Consider the following 27168-nt stretch of genomic DNA (forward strand, 5'->3'; position numbering starts at 1 on the left):
TCAATTAAATAATCAGGGCTTAGAAGTGCATCATTTTTTTTTAAAGTCCCACCTATTTCTGTTAGCAAGCTACTTTAAAAAGAAAAATTGCTTCGTAAATCAAATTTTAAGTTCAGTTCCTCACCATTATAGTTCCTCAGCTGGACAAATTAATTGCTGTTAAACTGCTGCTTTGTTAAAAGTGAATGAGAATTTTGCACCTTTGGGTGTTTTTGACACATCACCAACACTCAACATGGAAATTGTGCTTTCCCCACAGTACGCTGTTCGGGCCTGTTGTCTGTAGATTGACAGGAAGAACAACATTTTTATTTTCATCTCTTCGAAGTTTTTTTCCTCTCCCCTTTCCTTTCCTCCCCGAAAGGCACCGATTTATGTTGCGATTTGAAAGACTTGCATTTCTATAGCGCCTTTCACTACCACCGGACGTCCCAAAGCGCTTTACAGCCAATGAAGTGCTTTCGAAGTGTAGTCACTGTTGTAATGTGGGAAACACGGCAGCCAATTTGCGCACAGCAAGCTCCCACACACAGCGATGTGATAATGACCCAGATAATCTGTTTTAGTGATGTTGATTGAGGGATAAATATTGGCCCCAGGACACCGGGGAGAAGTCCCCTGCTCTCTACTCATTGGAATTCAGAAGAATGAAATAACGTCTAAGATTATGAGGCGCTTGACAAGATGGATGCAGAGAGGATGTTTCCACTGATGGGGGAGACTAGAACTAGGGGGCATGGTCTTAGAATAAGGGGCCACCCATTTAAAACTGAAATGAGGAGAAATTTCTTCTCTCTGAGGGTTGTAAATCTGTGGAATTCGCGGCCTCAGAGAGCTGTGGAAGCTGGGACATTGAATAAATTGAAGACAGAAATAGACAGTTTCTTAAACAATAAGGGGATAAGGAGTTATGGGGAGTGGGCGGGGAAGTGGACCTGAGTACATGATCGGATCAGCCATAATCGTATTGAATGGCGGAGCAGGCTCGAGAGGCCGTATGGCCGACTCCTGCTCCTATTTCTTATGTTCTTATGTTCTTCTTCGAAGTAGTGGCCGTGGGATCTTTTGGATGATGTGGTCCCGCAGACAATTGCAGCTCTTGAGCAACGTGTCCGAGCGGTTTCACAGGTGACTCAAAACGTTAAATTTCAGCCTGTTGTCCGGCCATCGGAAGCGCTACAGCCGAGCCTCCTCCCTTCCCCCACCCGATGTCCACACGTTCGGATTCGGTCAGCAGGCGGCACACTGGGGTGCAATTGGGAGTGGGGGAAATCTGGCTTCACTGGAACATGTGCTGTGCTGCAGCATGTAAGTTACAACGTCAGCGTTCTCTCTCAGGCCAACATCCCCAGCTCAACCAGCTACAGTGGCTGGGCCACATTGTCCACATGCCCGATGCTAGACTCCCGAAGCAAGCGCTCTACTCCGAGCTCCGTCACGGCAAGTGAGCCCCAGGAGGGCAGAGGAAACGTTTCAAGGACACCCTCAAAGCCTCCTTGAGAAAGTGCAACATCCCCACCGGCACCTGGGAATTCCTGACCCATGACCGCTCAAAGTGGAGAAGCATCCAGGAAGGCGCGTAACACCTCGAGTCTCGTCGCCGGGAACACGCGGAAGCCAAGCGCAAACAGCGGAAGGAGCGCATGACAACACAAGCGGCCCACCCACCCGTCCCTCCAACCACCGTCTGCCCCAGACACCGCCCGTGACAGAGACTGCCGGTCCCGCATTGGTCTCATCGATCACCTGAGAACTGGGTGTTAGTGTGGAAACAAGTCATCCTCGACTCCGGGGGACTGCCTCAGGAGTTACACAGGGGGCAAATAGGGAACGAGTGGACTTTCCCGATCACGGCTGCTCCAAGAACTGAGTTTGTCAGATCACTGGCTGTTGAGGCAATATAGTCCCTGTCATTTGAAAGTTCAATCTAAAGTATCTGCAATGGAACCGAAGATTACACAGTCGGCTGATCAAACCGCAACTTATCTTTCAAATTCCTCTTCTCTCACGGATCCGATTCTCAGATATAAGGGTACGTACTGCAGGGAATAGAATACGGCCAGGGTGATCTCCTGGACTAGTTTCAATCCCTAAATTGGCCTGGGTTTTTACCTGGTTTTTGCCTCTCCCAGGAGATCACATGACTCCGGTTGGGGTGGAGTGTAGAATATTTCAGTGTAAGGGGTGTTGCAGTTGTGTGGGGCGGACTGGTTGGGCCGGGTGCTCTTTGCCTTTCCGTCATTGTTCATGGGTTTATATGTAACCTTCAGGGCTGCTGACCGAGGGCCGTGCGGCTCTTTGTCGGCCGGCGCGGACACGATGGGTCGATATTAGTCGGGAAATTGTGTTGGGGAAATTGATGGGATTGAAGGCCGATAAATCCCCAGGGCCTGATGGACTGCATCCCAGAGTACTTAAGGAGGTGGCCTTGGAAATAGTGGATGCATTGACAGTCATTTTCCAACATTCCATTGACTCTGGATCAGTTCCTATGGAGTGGAGGGTAGCCAATGTAACCCCACTTTTTAAAAAAGGAGGGAGAGAGAAAACAGGGAATTATAGACCGGTCAGCCTGACATCGGTAGTGGGTAAAATGATGGAATCAATTATTAAGGATGTCATCGCAGTGCATTTGGAAAGAGGTAATATGATAGGTCCAAGTCAGCATGGATTTGTGAAAGGGAAATCATGCTTGACAAATCTTCTGGAATTTTTTGAGGATGTTTCCAGTAGAGTGGACAAGGGAGAACCAGTTGATGTGGTATATTTGGACTTTCAGAAGGCTTTCGACAAGGTCCCACACAAGAGATTAATGTGCAAAGTTAAAGCACATGGGATTGGGGGTAGTGTGCTGACATGGATTGAGAACTGGTTGTCAGACAGGAAGCAAAGAGTAGGAGTAAATGGGGACTTTTCAGAATGGCAGGCAGTGACTAGTGGGGTACCGCAAGGTTCTGTGCTGGGGCCCCAGCTGTTTACACTGTACATTAATGATTTAGACGAGGGGATTAAATGTAGTATCTCCAAATTTGCGGATGACACTAAGTTGGGTGGCAGTGTGAGCTGCGAGGAGGATGCTATGAGGCTGCAGAGCGACTTGGATAGGTTAGGTGAGTGGGCAAATGCATGGCAGATGAAGTATAATGTGGATAAATGTGAGGTTATCCACTTTGGTGGTAAAAACAGAGAGACAGACTATTATCTGAATGGTGACAGATTAGGAAAAGGGGAGGTGCAAAGAGACCTGGGTGTCATGGTACATCAGTCATTGAAGGTTGGCATGCAGGTACAGCAGGCGGTTAAGAAAGCAAATGGCATGTTGGCCTTCATAGCGAGGGGATTTGAGTACAGGGGCAGGGAGGTGTTGCTACAGTTGTACAGGGCCTTGGTGAGGCCACACCTGGAGTATTGTGTACAGTTTTGGTCTCCTAACCTGAGGAAGGACATTCTTGCTATTGAGGGAGTGCAGCGAAGATTCACCAGACTGATTCCCGGGATGGCGGGACTGACCTATCAAGAAAGACTGGATCAACTGGGCTTGTATTCACTGGAGTTCAGAAGAATGAGAGGGGACCTCATAGAAACGTTTAAAATTCTGACGGGTTTAGATAGGTTAGATGCAGGAAGAATGTTCCCAATGTTGGGGAAGTCCAGAACCAGGGGACACAGTCTAAGGATAAGGGGGAAGCCATTTAGGACCGAGATGAGGAGAAACTTCTTCACCCAGAGAGTGGTGAACCTGTGGAATTCTCTACCACAGAAAGTTGTTGAGGCCAATTCACTAAATATATTCAAAAAGGAGTTAGATGAAGTCCTTACTACTCGGGGGATCAAGGGGTATGGCGAGAAAGCAGGAATGGGGTACTGAAGTTGCATGTTCAGCCATGAACTCATTGAATGGCGGTGCAGGCTAGAAGGGCCGAATGGCCTACTCCTGCACCTATTTTCTATGTTTCTATAAATCATGGTGCCAAGGCTGTAGCTTTGAAATGAATTTCAAACTACGTTACATGAATGACTGCAGTTCACTCAGATTTGTGCCTTGCAGAATCTGAGACTGCCTCCCCTGCACGCCCCAACCACCAGTCAATGTTTTTACACGTAGGAAGATCTCCTCTGTGTAACTGGTTCAATAAAATCATAAACAGACGTACAGAGAATTAGTGCATCCTTTTACCCGCGGCCAATCCGTGTGCAAGCTGATTACAAAAACCCTCCATAAAAAACCCAACTTACTAGCATTCCCCCTCAGTGTTATAACCAGCCTGAGTCCACTGTTTACTCATACAGCAACAACAACATGCATTTATATAGCGTCTTTAACCGAGTAAAATGTCCCAAGATGCTTTACAGGAGCACTATAAAACAACATTTGACACCGAGCCACATAAGGAGATAACAGCAGAGGTGACCAAAAGCTTGGTCAAAGAGCTAAGGTTTAAGAAGCATCTTAAAGCAGGAGAGAGGCGGAGAGGTTTAGGGAGGGAGTTCCATAGATTGGGGCCCAGGCAGCTGAAAGCACGGCCACCGATGGTGGAGTGATTATCATCAGGGATGCTCAAGGCCAGAATTAGAGGAGCGCGGAGATCCTAGAGAATTGTGGGGCTGGAGATTACAGAGATGGGGAGGGGCGAGGGCCATGGAGGGATTTGAAAACAAGGATGGGAATTTTGAAATTGAGCCGTTGCTTAACCGGGAACCAATGTAGGTCAGCGAGCACAGGGGGTGATGGGTGAGCGGGACTCAGTGCGAGTTAGGACACGGGGCAGTGAGCACAGCGGGTGATGGGTAAGCGGGACTCGGTGCGAGTTAGGGCACGGGGCAGTGAGCACAGGGGGTGATGGGTGAGCGGGACTCGGTACGAGTTAGGGCACAGGGCAGCACAGGGGGTGATGGGTGAGCGGGACTTGGTGCGAGTTAGGACACGGGGCAGCACAGGGGGTGATGGGTAAGCGGGACTCGGTGCGAGTTAGGGCACGGGGCAGCGAGCACAGGGGGTGATGGGTGAGCGGGACTTGGTGCGAGTTATGACACGGGGCAGCACAGGGGGTGATGGGTAAGCGGGACTCGGTGCGAGTTAGGGCACGGGGCAGCGAGCACAGGGGGTGATGGGTGAGCGGGACTTGGTGCGGGTTATGACACGGGGCAGCACAGGGGGTGATGGGTAAGCGGGACTCGGTGCGAGTTAGGACACGGGGCAGTGAGCACAGGGGGTGATGGGTGAGCGGGACTGGGTGCGAGTTAGGACACGGGGCAGTGAGCACAGGGGGTGATGGGTGAGTGGGACTGGGTGTGAGTTAGGACACGGGGCAGTGAGCACAGGGGGTGATGGGTGAGTGGGACTGGGTTTGAGTTAGGGCACGGGGCAGCGAGCACAGGGGGTGATGGGTGAGCGGGACTTGCTGCGAGTTAGGACACGGGGCAGCACAGGGGGTGATGGGTAAGCGGGACTCGGTGCGAGTTAGGGCACAGGGGGTGATGGGTGAGCGGGACTGGGTGCGAGTTAGGACACGGGGCAGTGAGCACAGGGGGTGATGGGTGAGCGGGACTCGGTGCGAGTTAGGACACGGGGCAGCCGGCTTTTGGATGACCTCAAGTTTACGTAGGTTAGAATGTGGGAGGCCAGCCAGGACTGCGTTTCTGAAATATTCTGTAAACCTAATAAAGATAGATCACTCAAAAACTCATGCTGCCTGTTACTACTGTGCTAAGCAACTGTTAAACTGATAGCTTTACTTATTAAGCAGCAGTTGCGACAGCAAAGAGTTAATACCCCGGGTTTATTACTTCCTGTATTGTTTGGCCAGATTGGGTGCTTGGCGGAGAATGCATGGTGGGGTCACTGGTGTAACAGCTAACAACTGCTGTTCACAAGGAGGGGCTTTGTTTGTACAATCACACTGCAGGTTACGGCAGTACCAGATCACTTGGGCCATTCCTGGTTGTAAAAGGGCACGGGACAGCTGCCAGGGTCTCATTGTCACGCAGAAAGCTGTCTGGAGCCAGATTTCTAGCCATTTGATAAAGAGCATGTGAAGACAATCAGGAATCTGTTCCTGCCAATCACAGATTAAATGGAATGGCCCGGAGAAGGGATCTAGTCATGGTGCTGAAATGCTTAAGTGAAACCAGTTTAGGCATTCAATATAAAATGTAATCTGCCTCCAGCCTCCACCCATGACTGAAAAAAGAAAGCAAATAATATTCATCTTTACTGAAAGTCCACTCGAGAAAGAACTTAGAACATAAGAAATAGGAGCAGGAGTCGGCCATTTGGCCTCTCGAGCCTGCTCCGCCATTCAATAAGATCATGGCTGATCTGATCATGGACTCAGCTCCACTTCCTCGCCCGCTCCCCATAATCCTTTGCTCCATTATCGCTCAAAAATCTGTCTATCTCCACTGTAAATACATTCAATGACCCAGTCTCCACCACTCTCTGCATAAGCTTGCATTTTTGCAACACTTTTGGCAACCTCAGCCACTTCATGGCCAGTGACGTACTTTTCAAGTGTGGTCACTGTTATAATGTAGGGAAACACGGCAGCCACCTTATCCACAACAAGCTCTCACAAACAGCAGTGAGACAAATGACCATAGAATCTGTTTTAGTGATTTTGGTTGAGGGCTAAATATTGTCCCAGGACACATGGAGAACTCTCACCTGCTCTCCTTTAAAAAGGGGTATGGGATCTTTTACACGCACCTGAGAGAGCAGATGAGGCCTCAAATTAACATGTTCTCCAAAAGGCGGCATATCAGACAGCGCAATGCTCCCTTACTACCATGGCTCAGTGGGTAGAACTCTTTCGGCTCTGAGTCAGAGGGTTGTGGGTTCAAGTTCCACTCCAGAGACTTGAGCACAAAAATCCAGGCTGAGACTCCCAGTGCAGTACTGAGGGAGTGCTGCACTTTCGGAGGGGCAGTACTGAGGGAGCACCGCACTGTCAGAGGGGCAGTACTGAGGGAGCGCCGCACTGTCGGAGGGGCAGTACTGAGGGAGCGCCGCACTGTCGGAGGGGCAGTACTGAGGGAGTGCCGCATTGTCGGAGGGGCAGTACTGAGGGAGTGCCGCACTGTCGGAGGGGCAGTACTGAGGGAGCGCCGCACTGTCGGAGGGGCAGTGCTGAGGGAGTGCCGCACTGTCGGAGGGGCAGTACTAAGGGAGCGTTGCAATGTCGGAGGGGCAGTACTGAGGGAGTGCTGCACTGTCGGAGGGGCAGTACTGAGGGAGTGCCGCACTGTCGGAGGGGCAGTACTGAGGGAGTGCCGCACTGTCGGAGGGGCAGTACTGAGGGAGTGCTGCACTGTCAGAGGTTCCATCTTTTCTGATGAGATGTTAAAACCAAGGTCCCGTCTGCTCTCTCAGATGAACTTAAAGAATCCCATGAAGAAGAGCAGGGGAGTTATCCCCAGTGTCCTGTCCTATATTGTGCAATTTATTACTAAAATGGCTGAGCAATTGTTGCATAAATGTCACTGCCCAAAATAGAATACAGTCAAGGGGCCGCCCATTTAAAACTGAGATGAGGAGGAATTTCTTCTCTCAGAGGGTTGTAAATCTGTGGAATTCTCTGCCCCAGAGAGCTGTGGAGGCTGGGACATTGAATATATTTAAGGCGGAGATATTAAGATTTTTGAGCGATAAGAGAATAAGGGGTTATGGAGAGTGGGCGGGGAAGTGGAGCTGAGTCCATGATCAGATCAGCCATGATCTTATTAAATGGCGGAACAGGCTCGAGGGGCTAGGTGGCCTACTCCTGCTCCTATTTCTTATGTTCTTATGAGATCAACCTGGACTTTGCGATCAAAAGTAAGCTAATGTTCCCAAACACTAATCTCCCCCCAGGAAATGAAAAGTTAACGTGTTTCCATTCTGTTACAGCAGCGGCTGATTTCAAATACCGAACGGAAGCAAAGAGTGAGCATAAGTTACATCAAAAGTCAAAAACCTATTGTAGAATCTCACATAGCAACCGTACACCCAAACCACCCAGAGTGTATGTAATGAGAGTACACGGTCTTGCACTCGTTCCTGATTCCTTGTGGTTAAAGGTACTCAGTGTAGCAAGTCCACGTTCCCCTCCCAGTCACACACCATCCTGACTTGGAAATATATCGGCCGTTCCTTCATCGTCGCTGGGTCACAATCCTGGAACTCCCTCCCTAACAGCACTGTGGGAGCACCTTCATAAGTACATGAGAATCAGGAGCAGGAGTCGACCATACGGCCCCTCGAGCCTGCTCCGCCATTCAGTAAGATCACGGCTGATCTGATCTTGGCCTCAACTCCACTTCCCCGCCCGCTCCCCGGAACCCTTGACTCGCTTATCGTTCAAAAATCTGTCCATCTCCACCTTAAATATATTCAATGACCCAGCCTCCACACGGACTGCAGCGGTTCAAGAAGGCGGCTCACCACCACCTTCTGAAGGGCAATTGGGGATGGGCAATAAATGCTGCCTTTGCCAGTGACGCCAACAATAAAAATAAAAAGCATACATACTAGAAGGATCCAAGGTTGATCCCCAACCTGATACAATTGAACTCAATGCCTGTGCGTTAAGCAAAAGGAAATCAGTCAAGGTTCCCACTTATGATATCTCCCCAGCAGCCTCAGGTAAAGACACGATGGGGCTGGACTGATGCCCCCCTCCCCCCAAGTTAATCGGCTGAATGACCCTCATTGTTGTTGCTCAGAAAGTAAAAAATGATAGACAGATCCAGTTTAAGTTTGTAAAGACAGACTTGCATTCCTATAGCGCCTTTCACAACCAAAGCACTTTACAGCCAATGAAATATTTTTTGAAGTGTAGTCACTGTTGTAATGTGGGAAACGTGGCAGCCAATTTGCGCACAGCAAGCTCCCACAGTCAGCAATGTGAAAATGACCAGATAATCTGTTTTAGTGATGTTAATTAGTCTCCTTATCTGAGGAGAGACATACTTGCCTTTGAGGTAGTGCAACGAAGGTTCACCAGACCGATTCCTGGGATAAGAGGGTTGTCCTATGAGGAGAGATTGAGTAGATTAGGACTATATTCTCTGGAGTTTAGAAGAATGAGGGGTGATCTCATTGATACATACAAGATTCTGAGGGGGATTGACAGGGTAGATGCTGAGAGGATGTTTCCCCCGGGCTGGAGAGTCTAGAACCAGAGGTCACAGTCTCAGGATAAGGGCTCGGCCATTTAGGACTGAGATGAGGAGGAATTTCTTCACTCAGAGGGTGGTGAATCTTTGGAATTCTCTGCCCCAGAGGGCTGTGGATGCTGAGTCGTTGAGTATATTCAAGGCTGAGATCGATAGATTTTTGGACTCTCGGGGAATCGAGGGATATGGGGATCGGGTGGGAAAATGGAGTTAAGGTCGAAGATCAACCGTGATCTTATTGAATGGCGGAGCAGGCTCGAGGGGCCGAATGGCCGACTCCTGCTCCTAGTTTTTATGTTCTTATGCTCACATGGAAATTGACAGTTGTGCAAGTTGGGGAGCGAGTACACCCTCGGGAGAAGGAAGAAGATAAAATTGTCAATGAAGGAAGGGGATTGGTCCATCTACAAGCAGACTGTGGGTTAATGGGCTAGTGCCTTCATGGGGAACAGTGCCTGAGCAAATCGTTTTGTATTGCTAAAGCGCTGTATGGGATGTTTGTTGCAATGACTATGCACAGGTGACTCGATTTACTTCTATATTAAACACGTGCTTAGGATTTAACAAAGGGAGGCTTGCTATGCATTTTTGATGAAGATGGTGCCTTTTTAAGTGTTGGTTATAAATGAAAATCTGCTCATTCTCGCCCATAGATGGGATAGAAATCATCAGCTATCTTTATTCTTGATAAGTACTGAGCAAAAAACAGAAACTATTACAACCCCCACCCTTAACAAGAGTCGGCCTCCATTTCCTCTTGTTAAACCAGGTGCTTGGCACTGGGCTAAGCAGTCAGTCCGTCTGAATAAACTCCCTGAAAGTGACAATGGGTCATTTGTTAAGTGATTCTATCTAGTGTTACATTCTGGGTTAATACCACTTTCACGTGAATATAAATACTAGATGCAAAACATGCCAAATCATCACATTTCTGTCGTACTTGTGCTCCATACGGCTATTACTCTGGGTGGTGGCGTGTAATCTATTTAAAGAGTGTTTGTGTTGGACTCTGTTGTTTAGCAATTGCCTGGAATTAAGCTCCTTTTATAGGTAACTAGATGTGCTTGAGATTATTAAGTCGGTTTAAAAAAAAATTCATTCCTGGGATGTGGGTGTCACTGGCAAGGCCGGCATTTATTGCCCATCCGTAATTGCTCGCAAGAAGGTGGTGGTGAGCCGCCCTCATGAATACAACTGAGTGTCTCGCTGGGCCCTTTCAGAGGGCAGTTCAGAGTCAACCACATTGCTGTGGGTCTGGAGGCACATACCGGCCAGACTGGGTAAGGGCGGTGTGGTGTTTGCAAGCACTCTAGTAATGACTCCATGAGGTGCGGTATTGCACTTGAACTGTTGTGACCTTAGTCCATTTATTGCAACTCCTAAATGAGGTTACAGTAAGGTGAGCTCCCTTTTATACCTGGTTACCTGCGGTGTGCAGGTGACCCCTAGGTCTCCACCAGTAGCACCCTCTGGTGGTACAGGTATAGTGTATACAGTGTAAAGATACATTCAGTGGTCTTATGTAACTGTACATATACATACACAACAGGCGGCAGATTTCCTTCCCTAAAGGACATCAGTGAACCAGACAGGTTTTCACGACAATCCAGTAGTTTCATGGTCACCATTACTGGCACTGGCTTTTTATTCCAGATTTATTTAATTGAATTTAAATGCTGTGGTGAGATTTGAATTCATGTCCCCAGATCATTCGTCCTAGTCCAGTAACATAACCACTATGCTATCGTACCCGTATTGTTTGATAACACTGCTAAGACAATTGGGTTAAAACAGAAAATACTGGCAACACTCAGTGGGTCAGGCAGCATCTGTGAAGAGAGAAACAGAGTTAGCATTTCAGGTCGATGGCCCTTCGTCAGAACGCTGGGTAAATTGGGCTTTTAGTATCTCAAGCCTCAAACACTACCTGGGCTTACCTGCTACTCCAGCTTTCTGCCCACCATAGCCATTAAGCAAGTAGAAGATTATACAACTCTGACACTCACGTATTGGATGGAGTCTTAGGCACTTGAAAAAAGGCTGAGGGGTGACCTAATAGAGGTCTTTAAAGTGATGAAAGGTTTTTATAGAGTGGACACGGAGAGAATGTTTCCACTTGTAGGGAAGAGCAAAATTAGAGGCCATTAATATAAGATCGTCACCAAGAAATCCAATGGGGAATTCAGGAGAAACCTCTTTACCCAGAGAGGGGTGAGAATGTGGAACTCGCTGCCACAGGGAGGGGTTGAGGCGAATAGTATCGATGCATTTAAGGGGAGGCTGGACAAGCCAATGGGGGAGAAGGGAATAGAGGGTTATGGTGATAGAGTTATATGGGGAAAGACTGGAGGAGGCTCGAGTGGAGCATAAACGCCGGCATGGACTGGTTGGGCCCAATGGCCGTATAACGCATTTAATGTGACCAAGTGCACGCTCCAGGGAGGGGTAGAGTATCTCCTGCTGCCTCTTTCGGATTTGAGTTTTGTTTTTGTGGTTGGGTGAGAGGAGAGAGACGAGACCAACGTTGCCAGAGCACCAGTGCATTCCCATTGGCTGTCTGCCTTCAGCAGTTTTTAACATCGCATCAGGTTCTGAAGTCCCACAAAATTGGAGGTTGAGTTCAGTACTGCGTGCGGAGGATCCCAGTCAGGGTCACCGGGCACGGAATCGATGTAAGTGTACAGACCGGCAGTGGACTCCCAACGTTCCCTTCAAGCCGCGCGCCCGCTCCGCACTCTGAAGGTCCCGCGCAGCCAGTGAACCGGTTTTTAGACAGAAAAACCGGGCACACATGGAGCATTGCATGGCCTGTGTAGTCCGATAAATACGCCCCATGGCCCGCAAAACATTACAACATTGCTGGACTCGCAATTTAAATTCCCCCAGAAAGAGTGGTGTGCACCTAACTGTTCATCATTCCCACTGCTCCTATCCCATCCCAATCATTCCCGCCGCTCCCATCCCTTCCCAACAAAGTCTGTACAAAACAACATTCAATAAAAATACAACAGCAAAATACTGTGGATGCTACAACCTGAAATAAAAACAGAGAATGCTGGAAATACTCAGCGGGTCAGGCAGCATCTGTGGAGAGAGAAACAGAGTTAACGTTTCAGGTCGATGACCCTTCGTCAGAACGTATTTAATAAAAATCCGTCTGCGCAGCCGGCCAACGAATATAAACACAGGGCCTCCTCTCGCTCCATCGATATCGCTCGTAGTCCACCTCGATTCTGGGCCAGGGTCTCCAGATAAATGGGAGCTGAGCCTCTGCCGGCTGATGTAATATAAACTGGGGCCTGGTGTTGAGGCCGTGTACCATCCAGAGATGCAATTGAGAAAGAGACAGTGTGACTTTGCAGAGAAGAGCTTCCCTTCTAACACTTGCGACCCTCGAGCTCTTCAATCGGAAAGGGTTTGATCGTAGGTTTTTTTTACACAGACATCGCCAGCACTCCTCTTCTGTCAGGCTTGTCGTTAAGACTCAGCTGCTACTATGAACACTTGACTGCTTTCATCTCACCATGCTGCTACACACTGACAATTGTGAGCTCTGCTGGGAACTATTTTTACTCAACTGCGTTCCACTTTCGGTTCGGGGTGCAGATTTCTGTGTCGGTGCGATCTCTCTCTCAGCAAACTAAATTACTTCATGGTCCTGTCTACATTGTTTCTTGGGAATAAAGTACGGGTACGGTAGATTAATATAAAAAATAGGAGCAGGAGTCGGCCATTCAGCCCCTCGAGCCTGCTCCGCCATTCAGTGAGATCATGGCTGATCTTTGACCTCAACTCCACTTTCCTGCACTATCCCCATATCCCTTAATATCCAAAAATCTATCGATCTCTGTCTTGAATATACTCAAAGACTGAGTCTCCACAGCCCTCTGGGGCAGAGAATTCCAAAGATTCACCACCCTCTGAGTGAAGACGTTTCTCCTCATCTCAGTCCTAAATGGTCGGTTATGTCACGGGACCAGTAACCCCGAGACCTGGACTAATGATCCGGAGACACAAGTTCAAATCCCAGCACGGGCAGCTGGGGAATTTAAATTTAGTTAATTAACTAAAGATGGCATGCAACTACCCAACGTAAAAACCCATCGGGTTCACTAACATCCTTTAGGGAAGGAAATCTGCCGCCCTTACCCGGTCTGGCCAATATGTGACTCCAGACCCACAGCAATGGGGTTGACTCTTAACTGCCCTCTGACCTGGCCCAGCGAGACACTCAGTTCCACCAAACTGCTACTGCAACGATTCAAGAAGGCGGCTCACCACCACCATCTCGAGGGCAATTAGGGATGGGCAATAAATGCCGGCCTTGCCAGCGACGCCCACAGTGCAGAAAACTGTGTTGTTGGGTGTTATTGTAGTAGTCACATCAAGTTTGCCTGTGTAAACATAGGGGCTTGTATCTTCGGAGTTTCATCCAGTGTCAGGAGACCTGTGTCCAAGGGCCGTTCCCCTCCTTTGTACGTTCGGTCTGCGTCTCCGCAGTCCTGCTGGGCTTCACTGCTGCAGAGAAATCTATTGGCATCAAATTCACGGGACCAACTTACATTCTGAAAACTGGCTCCCTTCCGCCAGCAGCACGATCACAGAACTGTGTGGTCACGGGTCTCTGAATGTGTCCAGCTCGGGGAGCTGGACCGCTTCCAGCTTTCTACAGCCAGCTGTTTGGAAACATTCCCGGGCCGGCCCTGGAGGTCTGGCCCAGCGAAAGCCATGCCTGCTGAGAACAAATGTGGCCTCCTTCTGTGCCGCCTAACTGTAATGTATTTGCTTCGTGGGTTCTTTGCTTAAGAATTCACAACATTGCTGTTCAGAACTAGATGGTTTATTAGTAAAAGGTTTAACAATCACACTACACATTACCGGTTCATCCACCAGGCTCATAACCATCTGCCTCATCGTGGATCCCCCGAACCCAACTGGCTGGGGTTTTATTGAGTCTTGTGAACATCACCTGATTGGCGAAGCCTCTCCCAACTCAACAGCTCTACAACTATTTTGTAGAAACAATAATTAAATGCCCCCTGGTTAAAGGGGGGGCACACTCCAGAAACTTTCAATCAAATGCCCCCTTGGTTTCCTGCTCTACAACTGTTTTGTTTCCCCAACAGCTTTACAGCTCTACAAACCTGTGAGCATACTCACAGTGCATACATTACAGTACCGTTCTACGATTCTATGAAATATGGGCATGCATCCTGGGCCCCAGAAATATAAAGAGTCGGAGGAATCAATTAACTTCCGACTGGACCCACTTTGCTCCCTGAAAGAGCAGGAGGGATTTAGCACATTTACAAATGCACATATCTTTCGCACATCGAGCACTCTAGTTTTCTACGTGGCAATGTTTGGGACCTCAATGTGGAGGGGGCAAGGACAATGTTCCCTTTAAGCTTTAAGGGAATCGAGGGATATGGGGAAAGTGCAGGAAAGTGAAGTTGAGGTCGAAGATCAGCCGTGATCTTATTGAATGGCGGAGCAGGCTCGAGGGGCCGAATGGCTGACTCCTGCTCCTAATTCTTATGTAAGCTGCGTGCCTCTCCGGCTTTCAAATGGGTTAAACCACGCACGCACGGTATTTTGAATGGGCCCCGCTATTCTTAAAGGGGCCGCGAAGTTCCCTCAAATATTAACGGGAACATTGGCGGGGAGGGGGCTCTGTTGTGCTTCCCCAGGTGTGGGACGCCTGCACCGACTATTAAGATAATCCTGGAATTTGCCCCTTGCCCCAATTCCAGCGGGGAGCGGAATGCCAGCGATTTTAAGTCTTGAGCGTTCTTTCCACGACGCATTCGAATGGATTTCAAACTGGGCGATTGACGCAATGTCCGCACTCCCCATTCACACTGATAGATGTTGTTTTTCCTCTCTTGTTTTTTTGGCCAGGTAAGCTCCAACGAGAAGCACGCAGACAGCCTCAAGAGGGAAGGCGACGTCCTGATTGAAGCCCTACAAAGGCTGGCCCAAGCCGCCAGGTGAGCTCCCTCGGGCCTGAAGGAATTTCCGAGCCTTTGAATGAGAATCCAACTTTTTTTTTCAATGCCAGATACATGCCGCAGACGTATCGTGTTACTGAGCCTCGCCGCTGGAGTGAGGCTGCACTTGAACAAGCCTCTGAAAGCCTCCAGCTTGTTCCCCGACACTGGCTTTGATCAGATCTTGCTTTAAGCTGGGGTTGGGTTGCACGATGAAAGATTTTGAGAGTTGGTGCTTTCATTTGCAGCCAGATACGGGCTTACTGTCTACTGCCTTTGAGTTTAACTTTTATATCCCCAAATTGGACGGTAAGTTTTTGAAGTACCAGAAGTGCATGAGAATAATTTTTAACCCACAAACAACACGCCCTTTGGCGTAATAATGTGTCTATGTTTAAAAACAACCCTAAATTCAGACCATAACCAGTTCCCAGTTTCACCTCAACAGTTGATGGGCGTCAGGAAAGGAGGGTGGGAAAACGCACGGGAGATTTGCCCAATTCCCTCTCCGACACTGTACAATGGGCACTTCTAATAGAAAGACTTGCATTTCTATAGCACCTTTCACGACCACCGGACGTCTCAAAGCGCCTTCCAGCCAATGAAGTACTTTTTGAAGTGTAGTCACTGTTGTAATGTGGGAAACGCAGCAGCCAATTTGCACACAGCAAGCTCCCACACACAGCACTGTGATCATGACCAGATAATCTGTTTTAGTGATGTTGATTGAGGGATAAATATTGGCCCCAGGACACCGGGGAGAACTCCCCTGCTCTTCTTCAAAATAGTGCCATGGGATCTTTTACATCCACCTGAGAGAGCAGATGGGGCCTCGGTTTAACGTCTCTTCCGAAAGTAGGCTCCCCCAACAGTGGCTCGCGCAGTACTCCCCCTCTGACAGTGCTGCACTCCCTCAGTACTGCCCCTCCGACAGTGCGGCACTCCCTCAGTACTGCCCCTCCGACAGTGCGGCACTCCCTCAGTACTGCCCCTTCAACAGTGCAACACTCCCTCAGTACTGCCCCTCCGACAGTGCGGCACTCCCTCAGTACTGCCCCTCCGACAGTGCAACACTCCCTCAGTACTGCCCCTCCGACAGTGCAACACTCCCTCAGTACTGCCCCTCCGACAGTGCGGCACTCCCTCAGTACTGCCCCTCTGACAGTGCAACACTCCCTCAGTACTGCCCCTCCGACAGTGCAACACTCCCTCAGTACTGCCCCTCCGACAGTGCGGCACTCCCTCAGTACTGCCCCTCCGACAGTGCAACACTCCCTCAGTACTGCCCCTCCGACAGTGCGGCACTCCCTCAGTACTGCCCCTCCGACAGTGCAGCGCTCCCTCAGTACTGCCCCTCCGGCAGTGCAGCACTCCCTCAGCACTGCCCCTCCGATAGTGCGGCACTCCCTCAGTACTGCGCCTCTGACAGTGCAGCACTCCCTCAGTACTGCCCCTCCGACAGTGCAACACTCCCTCAGTACTGCCCCTCCGACAGTGCAGCGCTCCCTCAGTACTGCCCCTCCGGCAGTGCAGCACTCCCTCAGCACTGCCCCTCCGATAGTGCGGCACTCCCTCAGTACTGCCCCTCTGACAGTGCAGCACTCCCTCAGTACTGCCCCTCTGACAGTGCAGCACTCCCTCAGTACTGCCCCTCCGACAGTGCAGCACTCCCTCAGTACTGCCCCTCCGACAGTGCAGTACTCCCTCAGTACTGCCCCTCCGACAGTGCGGTGCTCCCTCAGTACTGCCCCTCTGACAGTGCAGCGCTCCCTCAGTACTGCCCCTCCGACAGTGCAGCACTCCCTCAGCACTGCCCCTCCGACAGTGCAGCAATCTGTCAGTTCTCTCCCTCCATTGTAAATGTAAAGAAGCCTGCCTCCAGACCCAGATTTGTGTAAGCGTGCAACCTTCTGTTGGATTAGGTGCTTCCTGTTCGCGGTTGCTTATCGCATGCAGTGAGGCTCTCTGTGTTTGCATGATCATATTATCCTTCACGTCAATTCCAGACCCACCTGCTCCGCATCTGTCTGGGCGGAATGCACAATTGCATTAGGATGTGTCTCCGTCCCAAGAATCAGCCTTCAAAAGAATACAGTATAAATGGAGGCCATTTGAGCCTCACTCCCCCAGGGTCCTGTCATGTATGTAATTTTGGGATCACAAGCCACTAGATGGCGTCACTATTGGAGGCCATTGGGCTGCACGCACGTGTGTGCAGCTCAAGTATAAAAGGTCAGCCATTTTGTATATTAGTCACTTTGGGCCTCAATAAAGCAGAGCCAAGGTTATACCTCTTGGAGTTAAACAGTACTCAGTCTAACGGTTATTGTACACAACATTTGGCGACGAGGCAACAAGAACCTTTACATCCAAAAATGAGCACAAATGGATTGTTGGAGTGATTTGTGGAAGGAGACGATTGGGCAGAACTTTGTGAGCCGTTTGATGAGCCAGTTCTTCGTGGCCAACAAAATGGAGGAGGTCGGCGACGCAGATCGGCGCCGGGCGCTGTTCCTCACGGTTTGCGGTCCAAAAATTTCTGTTCTGATAAAGAATGTACTCCTGCCTGTGAGTCCAACAGAGAAGACGTATGAAGAATTGTGTACACTGGCACAGGACCACCTTAAACCAGACAAAGGCATCATCATCTCGAGATACAGATTTTACACGCACGTTCGCTCAGAGGGCCAGAATGCGGCGGAATTCGTTGCTGACCTGAGACGTCCAGCGGGACCATGTAAGTTCGGGGCTGTGCTGGCAGACATGCTGCGGGACTTCTTTGTAAGCGGCATCAACGACGAGGTGATCCTGAATAAACTACTGACGGTGGAGACGTTGGACTTGAACAGGGCCATCACGATCGCTCAGTCATGCATGACAACGGATAGAAGTCTAAAGCAGATATCAGTGAAAATTCGAAACTCGGCAAGTACTGTAAATATGATTAATTTGGCGTTCGGCAGAGCGGCACATGGCAGGGCCTATCCGACTGCGTAAACGAAACCTGTGGCTGTCCAAAGTCCGCCAACAGGAATGCATCCGATTTCTCCGTGTTGGCGTTGTGGGGGAAATCACCGGCACCAGCAGTGCCGATTTAAGCAATATAGTTGCAAAGGCTGTCTGAGAGTGGGGCATATCCAGCGCAAGTGTCCGCAGATGAGCAAGCGTGCTGCGACACACCATGTGGAGGATGATGGTCAGACTAGCGAAGATCCGAATACGCAATCCGAGATACCAGAGGAGGAAGTGTATGGACTGTACTCGTTCCTAATTAAGAGCAAACTGATAATGATCAACATGAAATTTAATGGGGTGCCGGTATCAATGGAACTGGACACGGGGGCAAGTCAATCGATAATGAGCCAAAGGGCATTCGACAAGCTGTGGGATACTAAGGCTGTGAGGCCCAGGCAAAGTCCAGTCAATGCCAAGTTGCGCACGCACACCAAAGAACTCATAACAGTGTTTGGCAGTGCCACAATTAAAGTGTATGACGGTGCGGTTCATGAGTTACCGCTATGGATTGTCCCAGGCAATGGCCCAACGCTGTTCGGCAGGAACTGGCTTGAAAAAATCAGATGTGACTGGAATGACATCAAGGTGTTGTCGTCGGAGAAAGATACATGCGCCCAAGTACTGAGCAAGTTCCCCTCGCTGTTCGAACCAGGTATCGGCAACTTCACAGGAGCCAAGGTGCAGATCCACGTGGACTCGGATACAAGACCCGTCCATCATAAAGCTCGAGCAGTTCCTTATATGATGAGGGAAAAGGTCGAAATCGAACTGGACAGACTCCAGCGTGAAGGGAGCATATCACCGTTTGAATTTAATGAATGGGCCAACCCCATTGTTCCTGTGCTGAAAAGTGATGGCACAGTCAGAATCTGTGGAGACTACAAGGCTACGATCAACAGGGTTTCGAAACAAGATCAGTACCCGTTACCGAAGGCTGATGACTTGTTTGCAACGCTAGCCGGGGGAAAGTCGTTCACCAAACTGGACTTGACATCGGCCTGCATGACACAGGAGCTGGTCGAGACGTCGGAGAGACTTACGTACATTAACACACATAAAGGACTGTTTATTTATCACAGGTGCCCTTTTGGAATTCGCTCGGCTGTAGTAATATTTCAGAGGAACATGGAGAGTCGACTGAAGTCCGCTCCCAGAACCATCGTGTTCCAAGATGATATCCTGATCACAGGTCATGGCTCCGAGGAACATCTGAACAACCTGGAAAAGGTTCTACATCATCTGGACAAAGTGGGACTCAGACTGAAACGCTCGAATTGCGTCTTCATGGCACCAGAAGTCGAATTCCTGGGGAGGAAAATTGCTGCTGACGGCATCAGGCCCAAAGACGCGAAAACCAAGGCCGTCAAGAATGCACCCAAGCCGCAGAATGTAACAGAGCTGCGTTCGTTCCTGGGTCTACTCAACTACTTCGGTAATTTCCTACCTAAATTGAGCACCTTATTAGAACCACTACACATGCTGCTAAGAAAAGGCAACAACTGGGTGTGGGGTGCGTCTCAAGACAGAGCTTTTGAGAAAGCCACTAATCTGCTTTGCTCTAACAAGCTGCTGGTACATTATGACCCATGTAAATGTTTAGTATTGGCCTGTGATGTTTCATCATATGGAATTGGTTACATACTCCAACAAGCTAATGAGTCGGGTAAACTTCAACCAGTCGTGTATGCTTCAACAAGTTTGTCTAAAGCGGAAAGAGCCTACAGCATGGTGGAGAAAGAAGCACTAACCTGTATGTATGGGGTTAAAAAGATGCATCAGTACCTGTTTGGTTTGAACTGGAGACAGATCACAAGCCGCTCATGTCACTGTTCTCTGAAAACAAAGGTATCAATACCAATGCTTCATCCCGCATCCAGAGGTGGGCGCTGACATTATCCGCTTATGATTATGTCATTCGCCATAGACCTGGCACCGAGAATTGTGCCGATGCTTTGAGCCGTCTGCCATTGCCCACACCGGAGGTGGAAACGCCACAACCAGCGGACCTATTGTTAGTTATGGATGCTTTTGAGAGTAAAGGAATCCCTGTCACGGCTCAACAAGTTAAAACCTGGACCAGCCAGGGCCCGATTTTATCGGTGGTGAAGAGTTGCATCCTCGAAGGTGATTGGTCTGCCATACCCAAGCAAATGTGCGAGGAGACCGAACCTTACATTCAGTCGGATTGTATACTGTGGGGCAATCGTGTTGTTATGCTCAAGAAAGGGAGAGAGAAATTTGTACATGAGCTACATAGCACACATTCCGGCATTGTAATGATGAAAGCCATCGCCAGGTCTCATGTATGGTGGCCGGGAATTGACTCTGAGCTAGAATCATGTGTACAGTTTGCAGCTCAGCAAAGCACCAGCGGAATCGCCGCTGAGTCTGTGGTCGTGGCTGTTGAAACCATGAAACACATCGACTTTGCAGGTCCCTTCCTGGGGAAGGTGTTTTTAGTTGAGGTGGATGCATATTTGAAGTGGATAGAGTGTATAATCATGTCATCCAGCACATCCACAGCTACCATTGAGAATCTCAGTGTCATGTTCGCGACACATGGTCTGCCTGACATCGTTGTTAGCGACAACGGATCGTGCTTCACCAGTCAGGAGTTTCAAGAGTTCATGAAACTCAATGGTATCAAACATGTAAGGTCAGCACTGTACAAACCTTCATCCAATGGGCAAGCAGAACATGCTGTCCAAATCATAATGCAGAGTATGAAGCAAGTAACCCAAGGGTCACTGCAGACCCGCCTGTCATGCATACTGCTTAGTTACAGGACAAGACCACACACGCTTACCGGGGTCTTGCCTGCTGAACTCATGATAAAGAAAGGTCTTAAGACCAAGCTATCTCTTGTACAGCCTGACTTGAATAATCATGTTGAATATAGAAGACAAAGTCAGCAAGGGTATCACGATCGCGCAGCTGTGTCACGCGATATTTCTGTAAATGATCCTGTATATGTTTTGAATTATGGTCAGGGTCCCAAGTGGATCGCTGGTACTGTCATGGCCAAGGAGGGCAACTGAGTATTTATTGTCCAGCTCAAAAATGGGCAAACATGCAGGAAACATATGGATCAGACAAAGCTGTGGCACACAGGCGAACCGGAACAGTCGCAGGAAGAGACAATCGACGACCGACCAACCTACCCCCCGTCATCAGAGGACTCAGTGGTAATCAGTGAATCGGGACTTTCAATCACTGACATGTTCAATGAAAATGGACTTTCAATCCCTGACATGGCCACTGCCACTCCCACCAGGTCAGCCACCCAGCCACCAGTCACAACAGGCTCTGAACACTCACCCAAGGCTGGAGTTGAACTGAGACGGTCAACTCAGGAGCGTAAAACACCGGACCGTCTCAATTTGTAAAAGACTGTGTTAATATCACAGAGGGGGGTATTGTCATGTATGTACTTTCACTAGCCAGTAGATGGTGTCACTGTTGGAGGCCATAAGTATAAAAGGCCAGCCATTTTGTAAATTAGTCACTTTGGGCCTTAATAAAGCAGAGCCAAGGTCATACCTCTTGGAGTTAAACAGTACTTAGTCTAACAGTTATTGCATGCACAACAGGTCCAAACAGCAAGGTCAAAGGACCTTGAAAGGCAGCAGGAGGGGGTACACCGTGCCAAGGTGGTACATAACGCCAGACTAGAAAGAGAGCAAAGTCTTGTTTTCAATGAAAACAAGGCGTGCTTAACCTCGAATTCTACACTTCAGAGGCTCACATAGGGGGCATAAGGGGTCGGCCATTTAGGACTGAGATGAGGGGGAATTTCTTCACTCAGAGGGTGGTGAATCTTTGGAATTCTCTGCCCCAGAGGGCTGTGGATGCTGAGTCGTTCAGTATATTCAAGGCTGAGATTGATAGATTTTTGGACTCTCGGGGAATCGAGGGATATGGGGATCGGGCAGGAAAGGATTTCAGGTCGAAGATCAGCCGTGATCTCATTGAACGGCGGAGCAGGCTTGCCAGAGATGTGCAGTATCTGTACAAGATGATTGCTTGCCTACCACAATTGCATAGCTTACCCGAATACTGTCATTACTGCAACACTACGCCAATGACTCAAATCGCAGCCTAAATAGTTTAAAAGGTCTGACAGAGCCCAGAAAGGATCCTCTATCGACCACGAACATGATATTGTTGCGTATCATGGCAACCTTGCCCTCGTGCCTAGACGCGGAATGGTGTAAGGTCCCCTTGATAAAGACAGAGGAACCGCTGTTGGAAAAAACAGAAACTCCTGAAAGAAAAGCAGATTCATCAAGACGGAGAATGAGAAGCAATGTTGATTTAACTTCTATACTCTTGACTAAGTTTGAATGATAGCTGTGCTTGTGCATGGAATAAATTAGGCTTGAGAATGATCATGTTTAAAAAAAGAAAAAACATGATTTCACGCCATTTTTGGTGGGAGCGAAGCCAAGAGGACCCTCGGTGCTGATCGCAGCCGGTTCTGGCATCGTGGTTGGTCACAATGCCCTTGAACTTGGCAGAGGCTAACTCCGCTGGGGTTCAAACTCCCGGTGGGTAGGCAGCGACCCATAAGAAATAGGAGCAGGAGTCAGCCATTCGGCCCCTCGAGCCTGCTCCACCATTCAATAAGATCATGGCTGATCTGATCCTGGCTTCCCCGTCCGCTCCCCATAACCCTTCACTCCCCTATCATTCAAAAATCTGAATGTATTTAAGGTGGAGATAGGCAATGAGCAGCCTCCATAGCTCTCTGGGGCAGAGAATTCCAAAGATTTACAACCCTCTCAGAGAAGAAATTTCTCATTTCTGTTTTAAATGGGCAGCCCCTTATTCTGAAACCATGCCCCCCTAGTTCTAGATTCCCCCACGAGGGCTAACATCCTCTCTGTGTCTACCCTGTCAAGCTCCCTCAGAATCTTATATGTTTCAATAAGATCACCTCTCATTCTTCTAAACTCCAATGGGTATAGGCCCAACATGCTCAACCTTTCTTCATATGACAACCCCTTCATCTCGGGAATCAATCTCATGAACCTTCTCTGAACTGCCTCCAGTGCAAGTATATCCCTCCTTAAATAAGGAGACCAAAACTGTACGCAGTACTCCAGGTGTGGTCTACCCTGTACAGTTGGAGCAGGACTTCGCAATAAAGGCCAATATTCTATTTACCTTCCTAATTACTTGCTGTACCTGCATGCTAACTTTTTGTGTTTCATGTACAAAGACCCCCAGATCCCTCTGTACTGAAGCACTTTGTAATCTCTCCCCATTTAAATAATAATTAGCTTTTTTATTTTTCCTACCAAAGTGTATAACCTCACATTTCCCCACATTATACTCCATCCACCAAATTTTTGCCCACTCACTTAGCCTGTCTATATCCCTTTGTACATTCTTTGTGTCCTCCTCACAATTTGCTTTCCCATCCATCTTTGTATCATCAGCAAACTTGGCTACATTACACTCGGTCCCTTCATCCAAGTCATTAATATAGATTGTAAATAGTTGATGGCCCCAGCACCGATCCCTGCAGCACCCCACTAGTTACTGTTTGCCAAACGGAAAATGACCCATTTATCCCGACTCTGTTTTCTGTTAGTTAGCCAATCCTCTATCCATGCTAATATATTACCCCAACCCCGTGAGCTTTTATCTTGTGCAGTAACCTTTTATGTGGCACCTTATTGAATGCCTTCTGGAAATCCAAATATACCACATCCACTGGTTCTCCCTTATCCACCCTGTTCGTTACATCCTCAAAGAACTCCAGCAGATTTGTCAAACATGATTTCCCTTTCATAAAACCATGCTGACTCTGCTTGATTGTATGCTTTTCTAAACGTCCCGCTACTACTTCTTTAATAAAGGACTCCAGCATTTTCCCAACGACAGATGTTGAGCTAACTGGTCTATAGTTTCCTGCTTTTTGTCTCCCTTTTTTCTTAAATAGGGGCGTTACATTTGCGGTTTTCCAATCCGCTGGGACCGCCCCACAATCCAGGGAATTTTGGTGGATTACCACCAATGCAACCATAATCTCTGAAGCCACTTCTTTTAAGACCCTGGGATGTAGGCCATCAGGTCCAGGGGACTTGTTCACCTTTAGTCCCACTATTTTACCGAGTACTTTTTCTCTCGTGACAGTGATTGTATGAAGTCCCCCTCCCCCCTCCCCCCTCCCCCCTCCCCCCCCCCCCAATAGCCACTTAATTATCAATTATTGGGATGTTTTCAGTGTCTTCTAACCATGAAGACTGATACAAAATATTTGTTCAAAGTCTCTGCCATTTCCCTGTTCCCCATTATTAATTCCCCAGTCTCATCCTCCAGGGGACCAATGTTTACTTTAGCTACTCGCTTCCTTTTTATATACCTGTAGAAACTCTTACTGTGCTTCAGATCTCTTCCAGAAGGGGCACCAAGCAGGGACAGGTCTCACGTCAGCTGTGATGATGCCCTCACTGCCGAATAGCCTTATTCTCTAGGCTCACAAGTGCAGAATCCTCAATCCTCCATGGACAAGGCACCTACGGGCATCCAGTTTCCATGGATCCGAAGTATGGTGTGAGCGAGCAGCTTGCAGGGAGGAGAGAAGGAGGATGGCTGAGTGCAAAGGGTACTTCTTTTAAGACCCTAGGCTATAGGCCATCAGGTCCAGGGGACTTGTCCACCTTTAGTCCCATTATTTACCGAGTACTATGGCCAGCCGCAATATTATAAACTCAATCACTAAAGTGTCAGTGTGGCTCAGTGGGCAGCACCCTCGCCTCTCTGTCAGAAGGTTGTGGGTTCAAGTCCCACTTCAGGGACTTGAGCACAAAAATCTAGGCTGATGCTCCCAGTGCAGTGCTGAGGGAGTGTCGCACTGTCGGAGGAGCAGTACTGAGGGAGCGCTGCACTGTCGGAGGAGCAGTACTGAGGGAGCGGCACACTGTCGGAGGGGCAGCACTGAGGGAGTGCCGCACTGTTGGAGGGGCAGTACTGAGGGAGCGCCGCACTGTCGGAGAGGCAGTACTGAAGGAGTGCTGCACTGTCGGAGGGGCAGTACTGAGGGAGCGCCGCACTGTCGGAGGGGCAGTACTGAGGGAGCGCCGCACTGTCGGAGGGGCAGTACTGAAGGAGTGCTGCACTGTCGGAGGGGCAGTACTGAGGGAGTGCCGCACTGTCTGAGGTGCCGTCTTTCGGATGAGACATTAAACGAAGTCCCTGTCTCAGGTGGATGTAAAAGATCCCATGGCACTATTGGAAGAAGAGCAGGGGAGTTCTCCCCGGTGTCCTGGGGCCAATATTTATCCCTCAGCCCACATCACTAAAACAGATTATCTGGTCATTATCACATTGCTGTGTGTGGGAGCTTGCTGTGCGCAAATTGGCTGCTGTGTTTCCTACATTTCAACAGTGACTACACTTCAAAAAGTACTTCATTGGCTGTAAATTGCTTTGGGACGTCCGGTGGTCGTGACAGACACTATATAAATGCAAGTCTTTCTGTTTTCTTTTATTTTTCTTCACCGTTATACAGACCCGATTTGATTCTGTCGTGAGGGATGTAGATTTTTTCTGGTTATTCACGGTATTTTGTGTTTCCTCCAGCTCCCACGCTGATATTACCATTGCTTCGTTGGCCTCTGAGATCCTGAAACTCATTGATCAGTGAACAAGAACCAACTGCAACACAGACGACTACGCTCCGTCGCTCGGCACTGAAGGGCTTTTGGCTTCTCTGTCAGCTGGTTTTGTTTGTTCTCAAGAACAGCTTAAAACGAGATCGATTCCTTCAAACGAACTGCATCAAAATTGGGAAGGAACTGCGACAAAAATAATTAAAAAGCCATCGTTTTGCAACAAGTAAAATTAACCTTTGGACCTCCTTTAACATGAGAGTTTTGGTTCAAATGATGATAAAAAAGCTGTGTGTTTCCTACATGTTCTGTAATGCTCTAAGCGCAGATTCTGAAGACGTTTCCACTCTGGTCGGGTGCTATTTTCCTATTACTTGTGACCAGTGATCCCCCTAATGTTTTACTGGGTGGGCGGTCCCTTTAAGGGGCTGCGCGGCCCGTTCCCGAGCCAGTCAGCAGCCTGCGCGAGGGATGCCTGGCCGACCAGCTTGGCGGGAACATTGCCTACGACCCATAGGATTTGTGAATTTCTGTACAGCTGCCGTTGGATGGTCACTCTGCGGATCTTTCGAAAAGCGTTGCCCTTCTCTGTACTTCTGTGAACAGTCTCGAGCGAGTGGGCGGGGGGGGTCGCTTCTGGCCCCCGTCACACGTCCCATCCAGTGTTTCGCTCCATTGATTTTCAGGCGAGGCGTGTCAGAGGTGCCAGATCCGATCACGCCCAGTTAGGGGCCCCAACCAATCAAATCTCACCCCCCAAAACTGTAACAAAAAAATAAGATGTTCATTACGTTTTAAGATAATCACTGTAGCTTTATCATTTTTTTAGACTGATTTACTGTGAATTCCCTGTTTAAATAAATGCTGTAGCGTTGAAGTTAAACTCTCTCTCTAACCAGTCATTTTAGAAATAGAATAGAAAAACACAATATTTTTTAAACTGTGAGAAACTTTTAAATGTTGGTGTTCAGACAGATTTAGGTGTCCTTCTGCATGAAACACAGAGAGTTTAATGCAGGTACAGCAAGCAATAAGGAAGCAAATGGCATGTTGTCCTTTATTGCAAGCGGGTTGGAGTACGAGAGTAAGGAAGTCTTGCTACAATTGTACAGGGCCCTGGTGAGACCACACCTGGAGTACTGTGCACAGTTTTGGTCTCCTTATCTAAGGAAGGATATACTCGCCTTGGAGGCAGTGCAACGAAGGTTCACCAGACTGATCCCTGGGGTGAGAGGGTTGTCCTATGAGGAGAGATTGAGTAGATTGGGCCGATACTCTCTGGAGTTTAGAAGAATGAGAGGTGATCTCATTGAAACATAAGATTCTGAGGGGGGTTGACAGGGTAGATGATGAGAGGATGTTTCCCCCGGACTGGAGAGTCTAGAACCAGG

General features: G+C 48.8%; 1 protein-coding gene across 5 annotated transcripts in view; it reads left to right on the forward strand.

The window, feature by feature from the left end:
• Positions 1-26660, forward strand: part of ulk4 (unc-51 like kinase 4) — a 615462-nt gene extending 588802 nt beyond the window's left edge. For all 5 annotated transcript variants that reach the window (XM_070880300.1, XM_070880304.1, XM_070880303.1 and 2 more), the window contains exons 36-37: positions 15055-15143; positions 25749-26660. In XM_070880300.1, the coding sequence (XP_070736401.1) occupies positions 15055-15143; positions 25749-25812 (153 nt within the window). In that variant the 3' untranslated portion in view covers positions 25813-26660. The remainder of the gene's footprint in view (positions 1-15054; positions 15144-25748) is intronic.
• The last annotated feature ends 508 nt before the right edge of the window (positions 26661-27168 follow it).

The sequence above is a fragment of the Pristiophorus japonicus genome, chromosome 5 (assembly GCF_044704955.1).
Source record: "Pristiophorus japonicus isolate sPriJap1 chromosome 5, sPriJap1.hap1, whole genome shotgun sequence".
NCBI classification, from domain to species: domain Eukaryota; kingdom Metazoa; phylum Chordata; class Chondrichthyes; family Pristiophoridae; genus Pristiophorus; species Pristiophorus japonicus.